The sequence below is a fragment of the Fusarium solani genome (assembly GCF_023522795.1).
Source record: "Fusarium solani strain SB1 chromosome Unknown bctg00000009, whole genome shotgun sequence".
Taxonomy (NCBI): domain Eukaryota; kingdom Fungi; phylum Ascomycota; class Sordariomycetes; order Hypocreales; family Nectriaceae; genus Fusarium; species Fusarium solani.
Window position 1 is genome coordinate 1,152,760 of NW_027072144.1, and position 20,820 is coordinate 1,173,579.

The window sequence follows — 20,820 nt, forward strand, 5'->3', positions numbered from 1 at the left end:
ACTAAGCGCCTGGTATGAAGAAGCGCGACTGCAGGCAATTCAGTCGGAGGTCAGAATCAGCAGGCATCGCGAGCGGCCTAGCAGGCAAGGTCCGACTCCTAGTAGCGTATAACGGAAGATGATGAGATTACTAATTTCAAACTGGGATCCCCTCGTGCCACAAAGCTATAACGAAGAATCCATTTTGCAACGACCGAATAGCTCTGATATACAAGTCATCGCAGAGAGCTGGCCGAAGAATGGCTGTGGCGGGATGGTCACTGCAAAAGTCCCAGGGAATGAAGAAAATTCGGGTCACGGCCAAGCCAGGCGCTGAGATATAGCAAGGCAGAGGTTTGGCTCAATATGACTCCTGCGGTAAACTGTGTACAGGTCGTGTGTCTGAGCCCGATGAAGGCATGTAAGGGGCGAGCCGCAAGATGTGTGGATGTCATTTACCTAGACAACTCTAGTTCACAACTCATGAGGGACGCAAGCTCTTAATTCCATAGGGACATGAATATTCGCTTAGCTGGAGTATGCGAACGAAAAGAAAGGTTCAATAATATTGACTTAGATTTAGCAAGTTAGACTTTTATAAGGTGTGGCAACCTCACTCTGCGCGTTACTTTTACAAAGCACGCAGGGGGTTATCTTTCTGACTGAATGTAGCCCCGAATGGCTTTTCAGAAAGGCATTGTGTGTTGTGCTCCTGCATATCAGCACGCTGCTACCAAATATATTAAACGTATGAAGCCACGCCAGTCAACATCCGTATCGAGATAGTTATCCAGATAATGTCTTAATATGTTAACCGCCATGCTAACAAGATTTAGTTGTAAACGGTTAACGTGCATGGCAAGCGAAGGGGTCAAAAATCCGTGAACCTCTCCTCTTTTCATTTGATCACATATTTCTCAACCGCACAAAATGCCACAATCAGATAACGAGACCAATATCCTTCTTGCACTTCAAACCTATAAAAATGACCCAAAATTAAGCCTCCGACGCGCCGCAAAGATCTATCAACTCCGTTACAGTACTCTCTTTGACCGAGAGAATGGCGTCCTAGCGCGATGCGATACTACGCCTAACTCGCGGAAACCATCCGATCTAGAGGAGCATATCATTATTCAATTTATCGTCGACCTATATTCGCGAGGGTTTCCCCCGTGGCCGCGTGGTGTTGGAGAAATGACCAATCGACTGCTTGCGGACCGCGATGCATCACCTGGCGGCAAGCGCAGGGCTTCTAACTTCGTCAAGCGACACCCAGGCTTTAAGGCGCGTTTTCATCGTAAATACGAATATCAGAGGGCTAAATGCGAAGATCCGACTGCTATTCGCAATTAGTTCGCGCTCGTAGCAGACACAATCGCGAAATATGATATCACCCCTGCCGATAATGTATACCTCTGATGAGATTAGTTTTATGATGGGCATGATTGCAAGCGGAATGGTCGTTACAGGCGCAGATAGGCGTGGAAACCTAAAACCAGTCCAGCCTAGAAATCGGGAATGGGCTACGGTCATCCAGGGTATCAATGCGGAAGGGTGGGCTATCCAGCCGTTCATCGTGGTTGCAGACCAATATCACCTCCCCAGCTGATACCAGGAAAGTAACCTGCCAGGTGATTGGGCTATTACCACAACTCAAAATGACTGGGCCGATAACGAGACGGGCCTCGAGTGGTTAAAGCACTTTTATCGGCATACAAGCATCCGATCAAACAGTCACTATCGTCTTCTGATCCTCGATGGCTACGAACGTCACCACTCAGTTGACTTTGAGACATATTGCGAGGAAAACAAGATTACCACGCTTTGTATGCCGCCTCATCCGTCTCATCTACTCCAGCCTCTTAACTTCGGGTTCTTCGGGCCCGTTTAAAAAAGCATATGTTCGAGAGATTGAGCATTTGATCAGTTGCTCTATTACCCACCTTTTGAAGACCGAGTTCTTCCTAGGCTTTTACGCCGCCTACAAGGCCACCATGACGAAAAGCAATATCAAGGGGGTTTTTGGAGGAGCCGAGCTTGTTCCAATAAACCCCGAAAGTGTCATATCAAAGCTTGACGTGCAGCTACGGGCCCCAACGCCTGTTGAGGAGGAGGCCAGCCTGCCTAACCCTTAGGTCCCAAAGATCCCAGACAGTCCTTGAGGCCAGGTCTCAATCTAAATACCTCGAAAGACGAATCAAAAGGCACCAATGTAGCTCACCGGCATCTATTCTTGAGGCTCTTAAGTCATTGACTAAGGGAACGAAGGTAATGCATAAGATGACCTTATTAGAGTCTGAGGTCCAGAACCTTCGACGGTCAAATGAGGCCCTTAGTAAGCGGCGCAGAGCAAAAAGAACCCGCCTACAAGATAGAGGGAAGATGACTGTAGATGAGGCAAGGGAAGCAATTGATCAAATGGATGTTGATATACAGGTACAGGCTGAATCGTCGAGAAGTGGTGGTTGAGGCGGGACCGCGCGACCGAGGGAAGGCCGCTGTGGAATATGCGGCTGTTGAAGTATAAGTCTCAACAGTCTTCTGGGGTTAACCCCATTTTTGTTTTAACAGCGGCAAGGCCGGTCATGATGCAAGAACATGTCAAATTGTTGTTGAGCTATCCAGGGAAGAGGGTAGCGATTGAATTCAATTGATCTAATGCTTTGTTATGTTATTTCAATCCTGTCATGAAGGTTGAGATTTTGTGACACATGCTTGTTTGTGATATAAGCTTATCATTCACGTTACTCGAAAGTCGGGGAGAGATCTCGACGTCTTGCCGCATCTTTAACTGGCAAGCCGTACGCAGCTTAATAACCTGTATATCGCGTGTCAGCGGTGCAAGTAATGCTACACGAAGTCAATAGCAGGTCGCATGAGGTGGATTATCCCCAAGTGGTGTAACATTCTAGGCTCATGAACATCAGATCATCAACCTTATCTTCGGGCCGGTGTGGCTGAACTTTGTGGGAAGCTGCGAGCCCAGTGCCGCCATCCAGATTGCTTGAGGTATCACACAATATGGAGCGAAACTCTAAACGACAGTAACCCAATAATGGCCGCACAGAAACGGCGGCTTCCGACCGATCACACCATCATCTTCATCATGCCAACGGTACCATCGCCCATACCGTCATTACCATGTAATAGTATAGCATACCTTAAGCCAGTCACGTTTAGCTTGTACGATCGATGAAGCGACTGTGCAGCACTTTAGGAGTCAATACTTTTGACTCTTTAGTCACCCTGTAGGTGATGAGGCCAGAATCTCACGGCCCCGTTGATCATGGCCTGGTGAAAAGTCATCCCAAGCCCTGGCGTATGTATAAATGCCTCATAACAAAAAAGGCGTTATGCCCAGCTTAGCAACCAAGGCTCTTGAGAAAGAGACCAGCCCCCAAAGCAACCATCCAAGCTTGTCATTCAACAACCCAACATGTACTTTTCGAACCATCACCATGAAAACCACTGCTTCCGCCACACTACTGGGGAGCGGAGATGGGAACTATCAAGGCAGGCCTTAGGGCCATCCAAGGTAAATAGACATCAACGCCGCCGACTTTTCAATAGGCCATAACTAGGTCACAAGCCTAAACATCAGACAACGACCTTACTATCATTACCCGTCGAGATTCGTCTCCGCATCTATCATTGGCTTCACCTCACAAGTCCTCGCTGCAAGATGCCAATCGTGCCACTGCAGCTTAGACACATCCATCGACAATACAGCCTTCGTCGCGTTGTCTGCAACTTGGACCTCTCTCCCGGCCGCGATGAATCTACTGTAACCGCCCCTTTACTTTCGGCAGACCGGCCATTATCTGGCCTCCCGACAAGCCTTTTGCAAGTGAACTCGCAGGTTTATCATGAAGCGCGGCTTGTTCCCTTCATTGAGAACGAGTTTGTCTTTATAAACTGGTTCAGGTCCGGTCTTTGGGCTGCTCGGGCGTTCACAAGTGGCTTGGCCCCTTGGCAACGCGCTTCAATGCGCTTCGCGAGATTGGAACTTCTTGCCCGGGAGATGATTGACGATGCAGGGCGCGAAAACTGGCATGATCTGTGCAGGGGTTGGGCTGATGGATTACGAGGGCTACGTATGAAGATTGTGCTAGGTTCAAGCACAGCATCTGCCATTCCAATATTGCCTGAAGCGCCAATGCCTAACATTGCTGAAGTAAGGTCGCGAGCAGAGGCAGCTTTTCACTGGGTGCTAGGAGGGCTTGAAATAATGGATCTCTTAGAGAGGGTTGAGGTGGAACTCGTGGCGTGTGGCATTGGGAATAATGAGAAGCTAAGGTGGTGCGAGAGGCTACAGAACGAATTAAGAAGTAAAAGTCTGGCTAGTATCGAGGTTGTATGTGTAGAAAGACTTATAGTTAGGACAGAATACGTGCCTCTATAATAGGGTTTACTATTGGCATTTGATACGGACGCATGAGCCTTATGGGCGCATGATTTTAACATCTGACTGGGCAAAGTTTTCCAAATACCTTCTAGTGAAGGCGGTGCAGCCAGCTCTATTAAAAAGTCCGGATCTCATCAGTGCAGAAGCAGCCAGGTCAAGGTCAGCCCCCTAGAACAGGTCGTATTTAGGCGTCAAAACAAAGTATATAGAATAAGGCCAATTCAATTAAGAGCAGCTATCTACGTCTCCTCTTACTATTGTTGAAGGTAGAATCTCCTCGCCGCTATTAAGCAGCTCCCATTGACCAGCGCTGCCGACAAATCAAATTCCATGAAACAAATACATCAATCAAACAATCCAAAACCTCTTTTCAAATCAAACAAATATAAAATCACGGATTTGAAATGCTGTTGGATATATTTGATACGCAATAGCGCGAGGAGGTTTAGCAGGCCAGGCTTATGAGTTGCTCGATTCAAGGACTGCGAAATGGACATATATCCGCGAAAGCCACTGGAAAGCTCCTTGCCATGTCACGGCCGGGGACAATGTGATAGATCGGACAAACCATCCGGATTATCGAAGATTGACGATATCGGAAAGGATCATCGACACTATCGGAGGCTCTCAATCATCACTGTCTGGCAGAAACTCAATGAGCACTATACCAAGCTTAGAGAGTCGCCATTATTTGCCGCATCCATTACCATCCATCTATCACTCGGCATGAGCTACCTAGAGGTGAATTGGGCTTCGGAGGAGCAGCTTGTGTGGATGAGGGACGCTAAAATTGGACTCTCCGACTACATCGACCGCTGGTACCGCTGCAACCGGCCGATGGATGAGCAGCGAAAGGCAATTGCGGAGACTGTGGCATCCCTAAGCGTGCTATGGAAAATACCTGAAGACGGTGTGTTCAAGCAGTGGGTCAAAAACAGAATAGCGAAGACTATGGGGATAGGTAGCGAGTTCGAGCGGTATCTGCGGTTAGAATCATTTGAAATCGAGGTGTGTAAGTGATGGATGGCTCGCCAGGGGCAGTTCCCAATCAGTGTGGCTAACAGACAGACCGTCTGGCAGACCGTCTGAGTCCGTCTGACAGACCGCAGACCGACAGACCGGCCAATTCTCGTCAGACCGTCAGACCGGACAGGCCGGTCTGACTGGGTGGTCTGAGTCGGCCTGGGTTGGCCGAAATGGGCTAGTGTGTTTCAGTGCCGCCACTGGCCCCCTATGCCCCTAGGAATCAGGGACAGGTTTTTGTTTACTCACCTGGCGCGTCGGCACTGGCGCGTGCGAACAAACTATTACAAACATTCTCGCTCATGTTCTGTATGTGCGCATCCATATCCATACCCGCATCATGATATCTTCTAGCAGGAATTCGAGCCCCGTGCCGTCTATACCACAGTCCCTTACGTCTTATTTGCCTTCAACCTCGACCGATACCACCCCGGGGACCACGGCAGGCGATGCTTCCCAGTGTGAATTCAACATCGATTGGGAGAATATATGGCACTGTGGAAAAAGACTTGTGGGCGTCAAAAAGAGACCTCGTCATAGACGGGTCGTCGGCACAAAGATGAAGGAGTCATGGATATATCAACATGGTGCAAATTTAGAGCACAAGGGGGTACGTTACTGGCTTTGCAGACTCTGCCATGAAAAGAGGAGCTATTCGACGGCTCTGTACGCCTCATCGGGGACAGCCCACGCCGCGAGGCACCTACTCCGTCAGCACCAGATCACAGAATTTGGTGGCATCAATCCCAGCTTGACAACTCCGTTTACCTTGGCAGCCACGTCAACGCCCTCTTCTGTGCGTCCTTTGTCGCGACAGGCCAGCCTAGGCTTTCAGCTGGCCTCCCACTTCGATGAAAGGTCATGGAAATCTCGCTTCGTGGATTGGGTCATCCTCGAAGATATCACCTTCCGGCAAGCATCAAGCGAGCGGCTTCGGTGGCTGATAGCAAAACGGTGGGGAGCTTGCGAGTCGGCTACTTCCTGAGCATCACACAACGGTCTGCTCGTGGATCCGTCAAACCTTTGAATCCAGACAACAGATCATCTTCAATCTTGTTCAGGGCGCAAAGAGCTCCACTCACCTAAGCTTTGATCTCTGGACTGCTTCAAACGGGTTCCACTATATCGGCATTGTCGGTCACTTTGTTGACAGCGAGGGCGAAAAGCGGGATGTCCTTCTTGGACTGCCACGCCTCGTTGGTCCACACTCTGGAGAGAATATGGCTCCGTATGTCAAGGAGGTAATCGATCGCTATGAAATGGGGTCAAAGCTTGGATACTTCATGCTTGATAACGCCGAAAGCAACGATACTTGCCTAGAGGCTCTGGCTAGATGGTTCCCGATGGACGTCGGCCGCCGTCGCTTACGCTGCATAGGCCATATTATCAATCTGGTTGTCCGGGCTGTTATCTTCGGCTCAAACGTCGCTAAATTCGAGGCGGAGCTTCGTGGGGCTACGGATGAATTCAGTTTCGATATTTGGGCTAAGAAGGGGGCCATTGGTCGGCTCCACAACCTTGCTACCTATATCCGTCGGACGGACCAGCGACGACAGGCGCTGCGGCGTTTACAGACCGAGCTCGCAGGGGACGATGTGATATTTACATTGGAGGTCGTCGTTGATGGCAAGACACGCTGGAATTCCATTTACATTATGATCAGACGCGGTAAATTTCCGTCATCCGCCTCTACTGGACGTTTTTGCTGACGTAGGACCGGCTTATCCTAGCACTTGAACTGCGCAGCGCCATCGAGCTCTATCAATCTCGCTGGCAAAAGCCCAAAAGTGATCCTGTTCACCGTGACTTGACGAAAGATTTCCTGAACGCCACGGACTGGGCTGAACTGGAGCGCTTCCACGACTTCCTGAAGCCGTTTTACATCCTTACGAAGACTATGGAGGGCAACGCCAGTAAACCGGGCGCAGAGGGCGGGCATGGTGCCATATGGGAAACTCTCAAGACCATGGACTATTTGTTCGTCAAATTCAAGCAGGCCGCGGAGGAAACTCGGTTCGAGGAAGCCTCCCACTTTAAGTCAGGAATTGACTGCGGATGGGCGAAGCTTGAAGACTATTACGTCAAAACGGACCATACACCCGTCTACCGAGCAGCGCTAGCGCTTCACCCATCTTATGGATTTGACTACTTTGAGCGGCACTGGAAAAACGCGATGAATAGACCGCAGTGGTATAGCGACATGGAGTCCGCTGTGGGTGGCCTATTTGATGAATACGTTCGACAGGATGAAGTTGAAACTCAAGCCCAAGCGGGTCTTTGGGAAGACGAACCCGATGAGATCGAAGCTGATGTTAACGACTACAGTTCATTTGGGAAGAGGTCAATCCGCTCATTGCATACACAACGAAAGAAGGCCAAGGCAGTTAGCGAGCTTGACTTGTTCCAGGCACGGCCAATCTACCCCCAAGATCTAGACGTTGCAAACCCTCTTGAATGGTGGAGCCGACATCAATTAGAATATCCAGTCTTGTATCGAATGGCGCTAGATCTGTTCTCAATTCCTGGCATGAGTGCTGAATGCGAGAGAGTGTTTAGCCAGACAAAGAAGATGATCACGGATGAGCGCAATAGGCTAGCACCTGATATAGTCGAGGCAGATCAACTCCAAAAGCACTGGTTGATGAGAGGGCTAGTAGTGTAGGAGTTAATGCTTGGGTACGAAGAGCAAAAGGGTTTCATTTTGTAGTCATTTGACAAGCCCCCCTTTTTTTTAAGCAGTACGTGATCAGACTGCCAGACCTAGACCGACCGGGCCACTGAAGCCAGGCAGACCTAGACCGACAGACCGGGGGCCCCGACAAACCCAGACCGACAGACCGGAGGGGTCGGTCTGGGTCGGTCGGTCTGTTAGCCACACTGCATACCAGCGACAGGCGCGATACCGTGTGGTCAACCGGCGAGGCCTAACACAGCCACCCAGTACCCCGTCTTCAACCCAGAACTCCCGAAACTAGAGTTCTCTCCTTCACCACTACACACGCAAAGCTGGAGCAACTTCCTCCGCTACTATCCCGGAAACCTTGGGCCCACCCTCGTGGGCATCCTAACGCACGGTGTCCAGATAGGCTACAGAGGCAAGAGGCAGTCTTACCATTCCACCAACCACCACATACACGAACCCAACATTATCACGGAAAAATTAGCAGAGGATCTTAGGCTCTGTCGGGTTAGATTGACCTCTGAACCTTCCTTCATCTCGCCGCTTGGGTTAGTTCCTAAACAGGATGGGGGATGGCGCCGCATCCACGACCTATCATGGCCCCCTGACCGAGGCGTCAACCAGGGTATACCAGACAGCTGGTCAACCATCGAGTATATGAATATCGACGATATATACGACCAGGTTGTGCAGGCCGGCCCAGGCTGTACAATCATCAAAAGGGACATCAAGGACGCTTTCCGAATAGTCCCCGTTGCTGAGGATAACCAGCACCTCCTAGCCTTTCGGTGGAACGATTCCACCTACGTCGAGTGCTGCCTCCCATTTGGCCTGGCAACAGCCCCATTTCTATTCAACCTCTTTGCGGAGGCTCTCCACTGGATACTCCAGTGCCTCCTCCCTGCATTCTACATGAACCATTACCTAGACGACTTCATCGCCATCACAAGATCGCCCTCAGTGTCCGACCCTGCGGGTGCCTTCGACGAGGTCTACAACATCGTAACCGACCGCCTAGGCATCCCTCGCAACACCAAAAAGGACGAGCAAGGGACATGCGTCGCGGTCCTAGGTATCCAAATCGACTCCATTGCGATGGAAGCTCGCCTGCCACCAGAGAAGTTGTGCCGCGCCACATTGGACGCCGCAGCTGCCCTGAACGCAGCGAGTCTCAGCCTCAAGCAAACCGAGAGTCTTACAGGCTTACTAGCCTTCTGCTCAAGAGTCGTCCGGCTAGGAAGAACAAGGCTACAGTCTCTATACACCTTCCAAGCCGCCTTCCCACGTGGGAAGAGCGCGCGCCGCCGTATCCCCTACGAGGTACGTGACGATTTGGAATGGTGGAGGGACTCCTTGTCTCTCTTCAACGGCGTACTCCTAGTTGACCCCTGCCGCCGCCACATCACGCATCTATACACAGATGCCTCCACCACAGGCCAGGGGCTCTTCTTCTTTTCTTCCAAGTCCACATCGGACTGCTGGCTGGCCCATTGCCACCAGCTTCATGCAAGCAATGCTGCCACATTGGCCCTTGCTCAAGACGCACATGCGCACATCAACACCAACGAAGTAGACGCCATCCTACAAGGCTTCCTACACTTCAGCCACCATTGGCTTCATCATACTCTCGTTGCCCACACGGACAGCTCCACAGCGCACATAGGACTAAGTAAAGGCTTCCTTCATGGTCCGCCTAATGCACCTCTGAAGAGCCTGCTTATCCTAGCGGCGGCGAGAGACATCCAAATTGTGCCACCTTGGCTCCCCTCCGGGGAAAACACATTAGCAGATGCGCTCTCGCGTAATAACCTTCAACAGATTGCTAACATTTGCCCCCACTGGCAGGACCTCTCGGTATTGAACCGCCCGCGTGGTTCTCTTCACGAGCTCATCAGCTCGATGCAGGCCACCTAAAGTTGCTCTGGAACGGGCTCGGCGCCAATACGCGCTCCGTCTACCTCTCCGCCCAGCGTAACTACGAAAGGCACTGCTCACTACAAAACTTACCAGCATGGCCAGCTTCAAGGCAGTCATTAATCTCGTGGCTAACTTCACGGCTCCTCGGCAATTCCGGCCAGAAAGCAGTTAAGCCAGATACGGCTCTGGCAGACTTAGCCGCCCTCCGGGCCTACCATGTTGATAACTTTCTTGATGACAAACTCTTTAATAACAAACACTTTCGGCGTCTCATCGACGGCGCGAGAAGACTTACCCCAAGGACCAAAGTACGGGTCAGAAAGCCGATTTCGCGCGAGGCCATTACAAAGCTATCAGCAGGCCTAGCCACCCTTCCGCCACAGCCCTCGCAGATGACTACGGACCTCAGAGACGACTTGAACTTCGCAACTGCTTGCCGCGTAGCATTTGCTGGATTCCTCCGCATCGGAGAATTCACATACAAGAGAGAAGACCTCGGCACGCCTTCTATCTTCCTAGCAACAAAGCTGACGCGCTCAGACATCAGATTCTCGTCCTCGTTCGACCATGCGCAACTCACACTCAAGAGGAGTAAGACGGACCGCCGCCACGAAGGAGTACAGATCATTCTTGCAAAAACAGGAGACGGAGCTTGCCCAGTAGACGCGCTTCAAAAGCTGCTACTTCTCGACCCCAGGGGACACGACGCCCCGTTGTTCTCCCTCCACAGAAAACCATTCAGCCGCAACAACTTCCTCTCTATCCTTTCAACTAAGCTGAGGGCACTCGGGTTACAAACGGACGGCTACTCAGGCCACAGCTTTCGGAAGGGTGCGGCACAACATGCGCACGATAGCGGGGTCCTCGACGACCAGATTCAGATGCTCGGGAGATGGACCTCGGAGGCATTCAGGGTGTATTTCACGACGAACGCGTCAGTCTTGTACAAGCTCAACCACCAGTTCCAGACGGGCTCGCCAGCGCCGCTGTCTCTGCTGGTTCAACCACCGTCCCCTCCACCATCCTAGTTTGGCCCGGGTCATTTGGGCCCTCTCTGACGCTGCGGTCTAACACGCTTACGCATAAGACCGCAGTGACAGGTGACCCGTTGCGGCCAAACTACACACACTCTGTCCCTCTTGACTGCGTGAGGTCACCAATAAATTTCCCATGGCGTGATGAACCCTGTCACATGACAGGTAGGTGAGGGGAACCTAAAGATGCATCATTAATCATCACTCTCACTAAACCCAGGGCCTCCCGCAAAATCCTGCAATTGCACGACGGACTCAAAGAGACAGAGCGCGCTACTCACACAGTTGCGAACAGAGAAAATAGGACTTAAGGACTTCTTCAACCGAAGGTTATGCCCTTGCGGAGAAGGCCGACAAACGATAGCTACTGTGCTGCCGCAAATACCGACAACTTCGAATCCGGGAACTAGGTCCCTTTCCAGGAAGGACCGATCCCCAGGAAATACCGAACGAGCGTAAAGTAGCCGCAAAGGCAATCAAGTTCATGGAACTGACTCAGATTTTGGGTAATTCAGGATCGAGGCTTAACCAGACGAAGCTGAACATGGGGGGAAGAGACTGTAGGTACGGAGCCTCGAAGCAGACGGTCGAAAACCTAAGGAAGCATAGAATCGTGTACGCATTAGTAGAGAACAGCTGTCCACAAGGGCCGCCAAGCAAATGTAGATAGATGTGAGGGAGAGAGAAAGCGGGAATTCTGGGGACAGCCACCGGCATTCTGTATCAACTGCGCGAGTACCTCGAGCGTCACGGACATTAAATATGGCATAATTCTCCGCACGAGGTCTCATATTGTTAAAACAAAAATGGGGTTACCCCCAGAAGACTGTTGAGACTTATACATCAACACATATGCATTCGAGCCTAAGCAGCCTCACAAAAGCGCGCGCTGGCAGCAGTACTTGGAGCCGGCTGTCTCGCACGTCCTTGTACACCACTCAGTCCTGAATGCCTGAGGAACGTAGAGACGAAGGATCTTCTTCCTTCCGCGCCTTCTAACCCCTCAACGCCCGGTTCGCTCTGCGATCTGAGCACTTCTAAGCCCCTTTTCATGCGCCACCGTTTACGAGCCACATCCGAGGAGCCACGATTTCAGAGCCGCCACGACTTCAGTTCATGGTTCAGGTTCAGGTTCTATTCCTACTCGGTTTCAGCCGCCAACTTTCTGTCACACTTTCTGTCACGAATCCACGTGATCTCGTGCCAAGGGTACCACGTGATGCCTCACGTGGTATTGGATATTCCCCCTGAGCCAGGGGCAGACCGATCTTAGCCTTCTTTTTGACCTCTTTGCGCTACGTCTTGTATATTTAGGACGCAACCCTTAGTAGCAATTGATTCTTCTTGACTACGAATCCTCACACTTTCTGTCACACTTTCTGTCACACTTTCCTTTTTTTCTTTTTTTTTTTCCTCCCTTGATCTGGCTGAAGGGTTCCCTAAGCTCTCCCGCTTCATCATGAAAAGAAGCTAATCTTGATACACCGCACGCGGATCCGGTTGACGTAGTGTCTTGCTCCTCGCCTAGCCTTGGATGATGAAGAGGCTACCATGGTTCTAGGATGGCTCTAGGTGTCGCCACGAGGCTGTCGCCGCCCCCGTGATGATGTGGTCTGAAACAGGGTGGCCGAGATTCCGCGCCACAAGCGACGTTAACTGTGTCAACATCTTCTCTGGGCCCTCGTCCAGCTCCTTTTCATACCGAGCGTGGCCACGTTTGCTTTGGCCCTCTGCTTCCCGCTTTCAGTGCACATGTTTACGACGACGCCGCTTGTATGTAAGATGCCTCGCGAAAAGCCGGTCGGGGTCCCGATCGATGAAATCCGCCGCACGCTGGAAGATCTTGATGGCAGACGTACTAGAAACGGAGCTGGAGGAAGATCAGGACCACCCCACTCGATTATCCTAAACTCCTCGGCGTCCCGGAGCACCCATCAGCTCCGTCAAGAGCCGGTCAGAGTTCCGCTTGACGAGATCCGACGTACGTTGGAAGACCTGGACCGACAACACGCCGAAACACTGGCCCGTGGAAGACAAGAATCGTCCCGCCCCACTATCGCCAGGCAACTAGCATCTCAGACACCCGCCCAGCCCGAGAAGGAGCCGATAAGAGTTCGGCCTGACGAGGTTGCTCGTGCATGGGATAACATCCAACGCCGGCGCGCTGAAGAACGGGGCCACCGGGCGCAGGCAGTAGCCCGGCGTAATACCGTCACGGTACCGGAAGATGAACTCAGGCGGACAATTGCGGCTATTACGCAACAACACACGGAAGAGCGTTTCCGGGAAAGAGCCGCAAGACTACGATCACAAGAGGACGTCGGTGAGCTCGACCGTCGAGGAGCGGAAGAGGTGCGCCCGACACAACCACCGGCGACTCCCGAGCGGATCTCCAGTTCTCCACAAATCCCGATTCCCCAAGCAATCCCGCAGACCCCGCAGACCCCGCCTCCCCGAAAGCGCCTTCGGGAACCACAACCGGAAGGACTTCTGACTCCGCCACCCACGAGGCCAGACCGCCCCCGTAAAAGACCGAGGCCGTCGCAGGAAACCGCCCTGCTCCAACGAGAGACCCTCGAGTCCATTCTGCGATACCATGAATCTCGTTTCCGCGACAAGGAGAAGGAATCGGTAGCAAAGTCTTGGTGCAAAGAGGTCCCACTTGCCCTCCAGGTAGAGACTGCACAGTCCTTCCACCAGGCATTCACAGATGAAAGGACGCTACCGATCTCGCACTGCAACTCCTGCTACAGGAAGCAGCCTCCTTCCGAGCTCACAAAGATCCGATGGAGGAGGCACTTGACGCCCTCCTTGCTACAGGCCACTGCAGCGCTCCAGGAGTGCAGGGACTGTTTCCCTGCTGGCGGCGACGCTGAGGCCATGGTTTGCCACGAATGCTATGCCGCTTTGCAGAAGGGGAAACTGCCGAAGACCTGTGCGGTCAACAACATGTACATCGGATGCGAGCATCGGTATCCCCAAGAGCTCGACGGCCTGTCTCCCGTTGAGGAGAGGCTGATTGCATTGCAGGCCTCCTTCGGCTACATCACAAAGTTCACCGTTGACAACAAGACCCCGTCGGGGCTCAGCTACCGGAAGCATGTGAAGGGCCATATCGTCGTCTTTCCGAACAAGGTGGAGGACCTCGTTGCCACAGTCCTCCCTCACCCTCTTCTGGTAACTATCGAGAACATCCACGTCTCTTGGAGTGGCTCCAGCAAGCCTGGCGCTGCAGACGTTGGGCATCTTCTCCAAGTGCGTAAGTCCCGTGTCCGGGCCGCGCTTTCGTGGCTCCAGGAAAACAATCCGCTTTACGAACACGTCACGATCGACCATGGCGAGATAGATGGATGGCGGTACGCAGACGGCTCGGATGTACCTATCCTCATCATGGACAGCATGCAGCGGGAAGAGCCGTCCGTTGCCGAGAAGACACAGACAGACCACATAGTCCCAGATACCGATCGAGGTTTGGAAGAGAACCGGTTCACGACCATTGAAGAGATTGTTGCGTCGGCGCAGGCTCACTCCAGCGACGACTCCAGCCTTCCCGAGGGCACTCTGCCGAACGAACAGGACCTTCCCTTGCCCGGGGATCCTCGTACCTCCATTCCAGGACCGGAGGATGCCGACGGCGATGGTGACGTTATTCTTGAGACGACGTCGTCCGGAATGTTTCCCCTTGATGGACCGGCGGCTTTTGAAGAGGCCGATAAGCTTTCATTCCTAGCCGACGCTCTCCAGACGAGTCGGACTCGAGGTGCCGATGAGGCTGAGCCCTGCGCCATGCACGTCCAAGGAACCGGAGGGCATCCGTTCATCCTGGTGGAACGAGGTGCGGACTTTGCGGACAGCCTGCACGAGGACTTCTTCCCGCGCACCTTTCCGAAGCTTTTCCCGTGGGGGAGGGGGGGCCCCAAGGCGCTGAGCGAGCCGGACGGCAATTTACATGACGCTTCGGAGCCAGCAAGGCGCAGTGGAAATCACTCGCTCAACTATTGGGCCAAATATGTGTTGCAACGCCATGGGGGCCGATTTGCTACGCATCCAGTGTTTTGTTTCTTGGTTTTCAATCTCCTCCTCCGATCCACGAACCGCCGTATCAGCATGGTCCGCATGACGAGGGGGCTCTTTCGACAGATTGGAACGGGTCTATGGAAGCCTGACGGCGGACCGCCTAAAAATAGCCGAGGAGGAGATGCGAGAGACAAGGACCACGACAGATCCGGACATATCGTTCTTGCTTCGTGAATTGTCCATCTTTGGCCACGCACAGCCGCTGTCCAACGAAACTCGACTCTTGATGCGGAGGAAGATACAAGCAGTGAACATCTGGACCGGTATGCCTGCCATCTGGATCACGGTCAACCCCAACGATATCAACAATCCGGTCAAGATGTGGCTCTCCATCCACAGGCTCCACGACTACGACACGGCAAAGGAACTGCTAGCCGATCTCCGGGGAAGGTATGACAGGATCGCCCTCAGCACCATGGACCCAGTTAGCGCCGCCATCTTCTTCCATCGAGAAATCTCTCTGTTCTTTGAGAAATACGTCAGGGCTGGCCAAGAATCGATTTTCGGAAAGATTAGCCATTATTACGCCACGGTGGAGACGAATGACCGAGGTAGTCTGCACTTACATGGACTACTCTGGCTGGAAGGTAATATGAGGTTGCCATCCTTGATCGATGAGATGGCGAACCCCGAGGAAGAAGAATACCGTGGTCAGGTGGTTCGGTATCTAGACTCGGTATTTCACGAATGTTTAGATGAGGAAGCCGGGAAAGCTATCAGAAAGGAGAGAAAGCCAATTGACCCGGTCGAGGAAATAATGCACGACACCGAGGCTCTCGCAGCGGCGTTCGACAACGAGTCCAACTACATTGCGTACTGTTGCCAGGTGCACTCGCACACCTACACCTGTATCAAGTATTCTCTAAAAAGACTCGTCGGAGAGGGTGCAGATAAGCACAAAAAACGGACAGCTTGTCGGTTCAAAGCGCCTTGGAGGATCGTCGAGGACACCGGATTCACGGAGGACGGCCTGCTCAAGATCCGGCGGAACCACCCGCTCGTCAACCGGTATAACAAAGCAATGGCAGTCGGCCTCCGCCACAACCACGACATCTCGATGATCTTGACGAGAACCAAGGGACTCGCCATGGTATTTTACATCACGAACTACGCCACCAAGTTGGACACGCCCATGTGGAAACGCCTTGTCTTCGCTGCTGATGTTCTTCGACAGCTTCGTGAATCTGAGGGTCATCCCAGGCCAAATCTTGCCGAACAGGATTCCCGGCGCCAGGCTGTAGTGAACGAGAGTCGTCAGTTTCTAATGAGATCGGCGAACCGAATCTTTTCCGAGAGACAGCTTTCGGCCGTGGAGGTCTGTTACTTCCTGCTTGGCTATCAAACAGACTTTACTAATGTACCGCAATGGTCCTACATAAACTTGACCGCACTCTATTGGACCATTTTCCGGCGCTGGACACACCTCCGTCGCCAGGCTAGTACGCAAACCGACGCCGAAGAGCCATCAGAGACGGTACAATTTCGGGAAAGCGGCCGAACTTTATTGTACCTGGATGCCTATGCCTACCGGGGCCCAGTTCTGAGAGAGGTGTGCCTCTATGATTATATGTCTATGATTACCCTGGAGCGTCGCCACGGCCGAGATGAGGATGAAGCCTACATAGCTCTCTGGAGGGACCTCCAGAGTGCTACGGATGGATCCAAAAGCTTCGCGAACCGCCCGAGTACGCGGTGCCGATCTTTCAGGGGTTCATTAGCGATGACCACATGGACGAGCATCCGGTGTATTTCAAACGGTACGCTCCCATTGCTGCCCCATTCGCCCCCGAGCCAGCTCTGACATTCCGCGCAGCAACTCGGTTCTCCATCTGGCCTTGTTCGTGCCATGGGAAAACTTCCTCTCCGAGACGCAGGGTGATATCACCGGCATATGGTCTAACTATGCAGCTACGCTCTGCCCCCGCCTGCGATCCCATGTCTCAAACATCTCCCTCCTCAGAAAATCGGCCGAGGATGCACGTAAAGACGCAAAGCTCTGGGCCAGCCGGTCGGAAGGCGACGACACAGTGGACGTGGACTTCCCTCTGGATGAAGGTGATTATAGCGACGAGCCAACGATGGCAGAGCATCACCAAACCTATACGGCCCTCCTCCAGACTCTTCGAAGTGCCGTGCGGGATTCTGATGCAACGAGGGAGTCCCCAGTCCTGCAGAGCCTGATCCAGGATCTGTGCTATGAGAACCCTGTCGAAGAGGATCGGCCTTTTGTCCAACGTCACGACAATTTTTATCAGCAAATTCGATATAACCAGAATAGTCCACTATCCCAGTGTCCTATTCCTTCTGCACAAGATCTTCAAGCTGCGGCAAAGGCACAGGACATGCTGCATCTCCGGATGCTCGATGAGATGGAGGGCGGTATCCAAGGCGGTACAACCTCCATTGGTGGCGCCGACGTCGACGATCTGCTTGTCCGCCAGTGTGACACGGAAATTCCCATTCCGAGACAGCATGGATACCCGGTCACTCAAAATCCTCGAATGTTTGTTGAGGTAGGCCCCGCTAGAGGATTCGTGGAACTAGGACTTCTTGCCGCCTCCAGCTATACGCTCAACGATCTGCAGAGCATGGCACTACAGCTCGTGTGCCGCTTCTTGGACAACTATATTGCCAATCCTGACTCAGCTGGTCAACATCTTCAGTACGTCGGAGGTCCAGGCGGTACTGGAAAGTCTAGGATCGTTGATGCCTTGCGAGAGGTATTCACAGCTAGAGCCCAGCCACATCACCTCCAGGTTACCGGCACATCAGGCAGTGCGGCTGCTCAGATCGGCGGCACGACACTCCACTCAGCCTTGGGACTAGACACCCACCGTTCTCACGACAAACAAAAGCCTCCAATATTCTCGGAAGCGAAGAAATGGATGTGGAAGCAGAAGTTGGTCCTCGTGATCGACGAAGTGAGCATGCTCGGGGGAGCCACGCTATTCCATGCCAACTGCCACCTCCAAGCCCTCCGTGACTGTCCCGATAAGCCATTTGGAGGCATTCCCGTTGTTCTCTTGATGGGTGATTTCTATCAGTTCGCCCCCGTGCTAGAGACAAGCCTCCTGGTGGACCGAATGGTGGATCTCGCTTACACGGCCTCCCTGGGACAGGCAACTATTGCTCACCACCGCGGCCACAGTCTGTGGTTGTTGTTCAAGACTGTTATTCTCCTTGAGGAACAGGTCCGCGCCCGAGACGATCCTCAGCTAGGCGCTCTTCTGGACAGAGTACGCGCTGGAACTCAGACGACAGAGGACCTTGACCTGCTCAACACTAAGCTCGTGGACCGCTCTCAAGTCACCTTCAAGGATGGCTTGCGCGCCATAACACCGCTCAACCGCAACCGATGGAGCCTCAACATGGAAGCAGTGGTAGGCTGGGCCCGCTTTCACAGGAGACACATCTCGGTCTTCGTCTCGAGCCACACCTGGCGCAGTCGGGCCTTATCCCAGCAGGAGGTGGCCCAGACCATCGAACAAGGCGACAACTCCAACTGCAAGATCCCTGGGGTCTTCTTCTACGCCCAGGGGATGCCTGTAGTGGTCAACAAAAATACATACACCGGCTTGAAAGTTGTGAACGGGGCCGAGTTTACTGCTGCGGACGTCATTCCCGATCCGAAATCCCCGGGCTACCATCTTGCGGACGACGTTACCATCCACTTTGGTCCGCCACTGGGAATACTGTTAGAGTCGCAAGAGACAAAGGATCTAGCCATCCCAGCTCTCCCAACGGGTACCGTGCTCATCCGGCCTACCACACATACCCTCGATCCAGCCAACTCCCACTACAGGTTCCTATCCGGGAAATGCGCTCGGCGAGGGTTGCCAGTTGTCCCAGCCTTTGTCCTGACTGACTATAAAGCCCAGAGCAAGACGTTTGTTGAGGTGCTCCTGGAGCTGCGTGGAAATCGTATGACTAATGGCCAACCTTCGAAATGCGACTTTACAAGTCTCTATGTGCAGCTCTCCCGGTGTAGGACTTTACAAGGCATCAAACTTCTCAGTCCCGTTCGACCGCAGGATTTCATTGGGAATAAGCTAGACCAGAATATAATTGATGCCATGCAGAGATTGACGGATCTAGCAGCAGAAACGAGACGGTTATTTGAAAGTCAGCAAGGTTTTGCGTAGGACAGCCAGAGCTATCATCTAAAAGTCTGCCTGGTAGTAGTGAGCCACAATATACAATTCTTATTCAGGACCCTCGAAAACGTTATATCTCATAAGGCGACCTCACCGCTCGCCAATCATCCGGATCGTTGCCGCCTCCGTTGCCGCCTCCGTTGCCCGACCGAAACTCCTTCTGTTCGTTGATGCTTAAAGAGATGAGGTCACGAAACGGGATTAAACTGCAATGGCCACCGAACGCGGGGTCTGAGCTGTAAGCTAGCGCCTGTGCGCAGCGTCTCAAACCACAAAAGGCAAAAAAGACTGGTCACACGCAGACGCCACCAGCCCCTGTAGTCACCTGTGCCAAAAGTCTCCCAATCGCCTATAAAGCTTCGTACTCGGCACCCACGCCCACATTCTCTTCTCTCCTCCTTTCCCTTCAAACAGACACCTGCAAGGACACCCCCAAGGCGCCACCTACCTGATATACAAACGCGCATGCAAGGCTTTACAAGACAGTGCTTGTCAGCCTCGGTCCTCCGCAAGACAAGTGCTTGTGTGTCGGGCTCTTTCTCTCACAGGGCAAGTGCCTTGCTTCCCAGGCTCGTTCCGAAAGGCATTGGAGGGCCCGCCAGGGACCGATCTCCTGTACAGACTACCAACCATAACGCCTTGCCTTTGAGGAACGAAAAGGTTCTTTCTTCTGCGCCCTCCTTCGTAAACTCGGGCCGCTAAACGATCCGTGCTAGACGCCTGCACCACTAACACCTGTGCCACCAAACTTCGCCTGGATCCTCGCGCCAATCGACCGCGCCAAATCCCCATCGCCACAGACTCTGCGCCACCACCCCAATCGAGCGCTACTGCGCCACTCTCCCTGTTGAGCCAAGGAGGGTAAACGCCGCCTCTTGTTGAAGTGGCATACATGATGGTGTTACACAGGTAGCCACTTCAAGGGAAGACGTTCACAATGATGCCAGAATTGTCTGAACAGCGTTACAGATCTAGCATCTTGGCCTCGCCTTGTCAGAACCAGAGACGAGGACGGAGAGCGGAGAACAAAAAGGAACACACAACACACTTCTACAGATCAGTCACAGACATGATCATCATCATCATCATCATCAATAATTCCCGGTTCTCCATATTCCATATATACTTCTCCGTCTTCTGATCATCTATCTCCATGATATGAACACGTGTCAGACAACTGGCTCCACAGGGATCATTGATGGCACCAGTCAATTGATGAGAATTATCTAAAGAACAAAAGAAATCGAACAGCCATGTGTTCGGGCACAGCTATTTAAGCTCATGTCGTTAGGATTATGCGACAGGCCAGATGTGAAACCGGATAGTTACATCCGGTCACACGAATGTTATGCGACAGGAGGGCATAGGCAGGGATCCCTTGCTCCCTTGTGGGGTCTACCTAACTGCCGCGATGGCTCCTATGCCTACTCTGGACTTGAACAGAGTGATGATTGGCTGGATTGGTCTTACTAGGGAAAACGGGCCCCATTCCCAAATGATCCCTGATAATTTAGGAAATGAGATGGATTTTGGGAATGGGCCCCGTTCCTG

General features: G+C 52.6%; 4 protein-coding genes across 4 annotated transcripts; all 4 read left to right on the plus strand.

The window, feature by feature from the left end:
* Positions 1 to 909: 909 nt before the first annotated feature.
* On the plus strand, positions 910 to 1,332 carry MRS44_013429 (uncharacterized protein; the record flags this gene model as incomplete). The annotated part of the gene is made up of 1 exon (XM_065616902.1): positions 910 to 1,332. One exon carries the CDS (start codon positions 910 to 912, stop codon positions 1,330 to 1,332), a length of 423 nt encoding a protein of 140 aa, XP_065472974.1.
* Positions 1,333 to 4,873: 3,541 nt separating this feature from the next.
* Positions 4,874 to 11,032, plus strand: MRS44_013430 (uncharacterized protein; the record flags this gene model as incomplete). The annotated part of the gene is made up of 7 exons (XM_065616903.1): positions 4,874 to 5,396; positions 5,494 to 5,588; positions 6,054 to 6,343; positions 6,441 to 7,075; positions 7,138 to 8,065; positions 8,414 to 9,756; positions 9,933 to 11,032. 7 exons carry the CDS (start codon positions 4,874 to 4,876, stop codon positions 11,030 to 11,032), a joined length of 4,914 nt encoding a protein of 1,637 aa, XP_065472975.1.
* A 1,788-nt stretch (positions 11,033 to 12,820) lies between these two features.
* Positions 12,821 to 15,289, plus strand: MRS44_013431 (uncharacterized protein; the record flags this gene model as incomplete). Its single annotated transcript, XM_065616904.1, has 1 exon — positions 12,821 to 15,289. One exon carries the CDS (start codon positions 12,821 to 12,823, stop codon positions 15,287 to 15,289), a length of 2,469 nt encoding a protein of 822 aa, XP_065472976.1.
* Positions 15,290 to 15,341: 52 nt separating this feature from the next.
* On the plus strand, positions 15,342 to 19,257 carry MRS44_013432 (uncharacterized protein; the record flags this gene model as incomplete). The annotated part of the gene is made up of 3 exons (XM_065616905.1): positions 15,342 to 16,664; positions 16,784 to 16,872; positions 16,929 to 19,257. The coding sequence occupies 3 exons, from the start codon at positions 15,342 to 15,344 to the stop codon at positions 19,255 to 19,257; spliced, it is 3,741 nt and encodes a 1,246-aa protein (XP_065472977.1).
* Between the last annotated feature and the right edge of the window lie 1,563 nt (positions 19,258 to 20,820).